The sequence below is a fragment of the Atta colombica genome, unplaced genomic scaffold, assembly GCF_001594045.1.
Source record: "Atta colombica isolate Treedump-2 unplaced genomic scaffold, Acol1.0 scaffold12, whole genome shotgun sequence".
NCBI classification, from domain to species: domain Eukaryota; kingdom Metazoa; phylum Arthropoda; class Insecta; order Hymenoptera; family Formicidae; genus Atta; species Atta colombica.
The window spans coordinates 619,840-624,985 of record NW_017259206.1 but is presented as its reverse complement, the minus strand read 5'-3'; the positions used below and the strand labels follow the sequence as shown (position 1 = coordinate 624,985).

The window sequence follows — 5,146 nt, the reverse complement described above, 5'->3', positions numbered from 1 at the left end:
ATATATACATATATGTTTCATATACGATTACATAAGTACATACCAAAATTATCACCCAATTTATCTGGATGTTTCTTTAATTCGCGTAACATATCAATAAAATCATTCCTAGTAATGTTATTCATTTCTCTGTAATTCATGGTCTCCATGATGATTCGTGTGAAGAATTTGGTAATTTCTGTTTGCGGTAAGATATAACCAAGCATTTCATACAGCCGCGGAAAAGATTCTCTCATTCTTAATCGTAACACATTTGTCCATGTCGGAATGAATATTTTTCTTCCCATTTTGCGAAATTCGCTGTCCTCGTTTGACAATGCGTTCATCTCGATACCGAAGGCACAGGTACCGATTACATCAGTCGCATATTTAGCCATCAACTCGCGGCATTCTACTGGTTCATTCCTGCTCGCTATCTTTTCCATGTACAGAATCAGATGATCAGCACATTCTGATATTAAAGAAAACATTTCCTTTAATTTACCGGATGTAAAAACAGGTGACAACCGCATTCTCAACGGTCGCCATCTCTTTGACTCCAAAGTGAAAAGATGTTGCGACAATGGCTCGGCCTGCAATATATGACAGAAGCAAAACATAAATCAAATTTAACTCAAAATTAATTTTTATTAGTTTAATTTTTTTTATAAAACTAGTTTAAAAGAATTTGATTAAGACTTTTAAAGGTAAATCTCACTATTTTTAAATCTCGTCATTCATAAAATATAGAATTAAGTATACCTATGTGATGCACTGTGTATTTCATTTACTCTTTGTACATTCTTGTACAAAGCCTATTTCGTATATTTTTATAATGGTTTTTATTTATTTATATTCTCACCTTTTTGAAACTGGGAAGTCCTCTGTCAGCAAAGTTGGAGAAATCTTTGATAAGAATATTCTTAATTAAATCTAGATCTTTTACAATAAGAATGGGTGTCTTCCTGGCAAATATCCCAATCAATGGTTCATTTTTGTAAGTGTTATATATTTCTTTTACAAAATCACCCGCAAATTTTTTAGTAAGCATAACGTCTTTAAGATTACCAAGTCCTGGTATTGGTCGTGGACCAGGAACGCCACGTGACTTCCAAAAGTCAAAAGTCGATGTGAGAAAATAATAAATAGCAAGAACAACGGCGGCAATGCCACATAATATTTCAAAGGATTCCATTCTCCAACAATGATCGATTATTATGATCTTATTATAATCTTTATTGATTATAATCTTTACTGAAAAAAAGAGAAAAGATGTTTTGTTGTATTTGATATAAATAAATTTGATACAATAAAATATATATGTTTAAGTTAAATTTTTGATGAAATTTTATTATATTTATGATATTTAAATTGAGAAATCACTTTTTTTCTCAATTCATACATAGAATACATAATAACTAGTATTATATATATAGCTAGAACAGCTCTCTTTTAGACGAAGTAAATAAACAATTTATTCTCCGCAAACTAGATAGAGTATGACATATTCTAGCAAGAGGAATTTCTATAACTTTTTAAAAAGTTAGCACGCGCATGATTTCATGCAACTGAAGACTGCATTGTAATCATACTAAATTATTTATTATGAAGATAATATTTATTATGAGATATGAGATATATATTCACTATCATATGATCTATGTTGATTTTTCATCTAGTTCGCAGAGGATTAAATAAAGATAGACTGATTAATTAAAGTACGCATGAAAGAAAAACGTTAGTATTCGTTTCGGTCAAGGTCAGGGTCGGTGAAGAATTATTTCTGCCGCCCTAAACAATGAATTTTTGCTATCCTCCTCTTCAATTGAGGAATAATTACGTCGGCGAAACGAATACTAAAAAAAAGGGTGCAGGTAGGAACCGTAAAGTTATTTTCTTTTACATAAGAATGAATTTTCAGTGCAAAAATGAAAATAAGAGAAACAATCTTCAATGATCTTGATCTCAATAAATGTTATTCAGGAAATGATCTTGAAGAGGTTTTAGCCGTCGGTCGGACACTTTGCGTAATGCTAATGCCGGCGGTAGGTACTGTAACTTTCAAACCTTATAATTCTAAAAGTACTTTATGAAAAATAACTTTATTGCAATATTTTGGAAAGCTCTTGAAAAAACTATTAGATTCTGAATAAAAAATAGGATCTGCCACTTTAAAAAAATCGATGTGATCTTGATCTGACCTTGGCGATGCCACCCAAGATCAAACTGATAAGATTAGTAAATAGATCTTTTTGAACTCTACAACTTTTGTCTGAAGCACTTTTCTGTAAAACTTATATTTTTTGAGATCAGATGTCTTGACCTTATTGGAATACTTTGTACACATTTTTTTTGATTCAATGCGCTTGTTGAAGTGAGTGGGAGCTATAATAAGAGCATATTGAAGCATGCGAGCAAACCTTTAGTAATCAATGAAAAATTTTCTTAATCTTTTACGTGGCAAAAAATAATTATTTTTTTAAAACTTCTTTCTAAAAAATGCCGCCCCTCTAAACTTCCCGTCCCTAGACTACTACAGTCTAGATTCTAGTCCTAATATAGCACTGAAGATAGTTCTTTATGCCTAATATTTCTTGTGAATTTATAACTTGAACTGGAAATTGTATAAATTCACAAGAAATATTAGATATGGAGAATCACCTTAATCGGAAATGATGTTTTTCACTCATATATGTTTAATTCCTGTACCTTTCATCCCGGGAAAAAATATTTTATATATAATTATATATAAAATATTTTTTCTCGGGACGATACTAACATAAAAAAAATAGAAATAATCTTGAAATGTTTATCCGAGAAACAATGCTAGAATTAATATTAATACTTATACGCAATACGTTACATCATCAAAGAAGATAATTAAGAAAATTGAAAGAAAAACAACAGTACATAGACAATTATTTTTCAATACAACACGCTGAAATGCGTAGATATTACGTCATACAATTATCTTGAATATTACAATTATCTTGATACAAATTATCTTGAAAATTAAAAATAAAATTCAATTTATCGCCCGTTATAAGTGAAATTTATCGAAAAATACAATTTGATGATTTCTCAGATTTCTCCATCGATGTATTTTTATTATATAGTGTCTGGAAAATCAAGGTCAATATTTCGGGAAGTGAATTTCAATTTTTTAACATAAAAGTGGTTATAATTCGGAAACGATTTTCTATTTTCGGATCTATGTTTATATAGCTTTTTTTCCACCTTTTTGGCTTCCGAATACTTCTCTAAGTATTGATTTTCCGGACACCCTGTATAATTCCTATTTTTATTTATTATCAAAATAAAAATTTCTTGTTTATAGTTAGCATCAAGAGATTCGAAGCGATCTCTCACTGGAATAGAAAAAAACATACAATAAAATACCGTACGTTTGCTTTAAAATTTAAAACTATTCTTGATCTTGAGCAATACTCTTTTAGCAGAAAGATGAAAATAGAGTATGAAAATATGGATACAAATATATCAACGTTGCTTTAATTTTAAAATTTTTCCGCGCATATAATGCAGAAATAATTGAATGCACACACATACAGAGTACGTCACCAAAATCCGGACAATTTCTTTAAACAAAATGTTTTTAATGAAAAATTAAATATTATAAAAATTCTTTTATGGCACTTGGATCCTTAAACAATTATTCGATATATCTCCCATTAGCTTGAATGATGGCTTCTATTCTCTAATCTATCTAAAGCGTTCGCACGCTATAATGTAACACTGTCCATGTCGATGAATGCTGCCTCAATAGCAGTCCTTAATGACTTGGGGGTCACCGAGACTTGTTTGTGATCCTTTCAACTACGTTTCATTCGTAGTAGTCCAAGGGATTTAAATCTGGGCTGTTGAGAGGCCAGAATGGGAATCGAGGCGAGCAATTCGGCTTGTCCTAGCAACTTCAAAGAGCATCTGTCGTATCTTTAATGTGTACAAAATATTGTATCGAAGGTCCTCCTCAGCAATTCGATGTTGTTGATTCGCTTAAACCAAAAATCGATGCTAATTTTCATATAGATTGCCCTGGATCATCCGAAATCAGCGCTTGAGCTTTTCCAATGACTGCGGAGGTCCTCGCAGGGTGTTCTTTCGAGTGACTCTTCTTCACTGGTATATTGGAACCTTGTACTGTTCTAAAGCCGTATACTTTGCTATAACGGTTGATCTCGGGTCCAAAGAACCGAATTATTTTCATTGCTGAGCGCGAAAGCTTTCGATGATCGCGGCTCTTTGATTATACTCCTATGGTTTCAACATCGCCATTTTAAGAATATGACTGTTTACTAGAAGCATCAGGTTTTCTCAGGCTACGCCAACAACAACCTCTGGCAGAGGCATAGTATAGCGGAAAATTTAAATTAAAATTTATCCGGATTTTGGTGATGCACATATGTATTGTTAAGATATTGAGAGATTCGTTAAAAACACATCATTGGAATGCTCCAACGCAACACTCCTCACTTATAACGCATGATATGACGCCGATGAAATACTTGAGAGATAAAGTGACTAATCAATACAAACTTATCAATACAATTTACTAACTAACTTATCAATACAATTTACATTTATCAATACGATTTGCTTTAGAAAATTGATCCCTTTCGTTTTTCTAATCTGCTCCATCTTGGTAGACGACTTCTTTGTCTAATAATAAAAAGTTGATGTGTGATGAAGCGATTTATTTCATACTTAGCAAAATAAAATTACAGAATTTACTTTTCTTCCTTCTGATCATCAATTTTCCGATCATCAATCGATATTGGTATATAATGGACATGACATACCTAATTGCAGATGACGATGCAATGTAATTACACATCGGTAATATTGCCGCGCGATCACTGAATGTCAGCTTTTGTAAGTAAACTACTATCGTATTATAGCTTGCTACGATATATAACTTGAGATAACATTAAGCTGCTGTTTAGATCATGCGAAATTATATAAAGAGAGGAAATATCGAGCTGAATCATGATGAATTGTGAAAAATAACCGATTATTTCTTTCAATTGCTCGATGTCGTGACTCTGCAAATAATAATAATAAAAAAATTTGAATCAATTAAAAACATTGAATGTAAAACATTCTTGAATGTAAAAACATTTAATGGTGGGCTAATGAAAACAAATAGCGT

At 31.6% G+C, this 5,146-nt stretch overlaps 1 protein-coding gene across 1 annotated transcript in view; it reads right to left on the bottom strand.

Annotated features, from left to right (window-relative positions):
- LOC108694438 (cytochrome P450 6A1-like) overlaps positions 1-4,897 on the bottom strand; it is a 9,849-nt gene extending 4,952 nt beyond the window's left edge. Inside the window, exons 1-3 of the mRNA XM_018203940.1 lie at positions 4,797-4,897; positions 842-1,233; positions 44-572 (exon numbers count right to left, since the gene is read on the bottom strand). Of these exons, the coding sequence (XP_018059429.1) occupies positions 44-572; positions 842-1,174 (862 nt within the window). The 5' untranslated portion in view covers positions 1,175-1,233; positions 4,797-4,897. The remainder of the gene's footprint in view (positions 1-43; positions 573-841; positions 1,234-4,796) is intronic.
- Between the last annotated feature and the right edge of the window lie 249 nt (positions 4,898-5,146).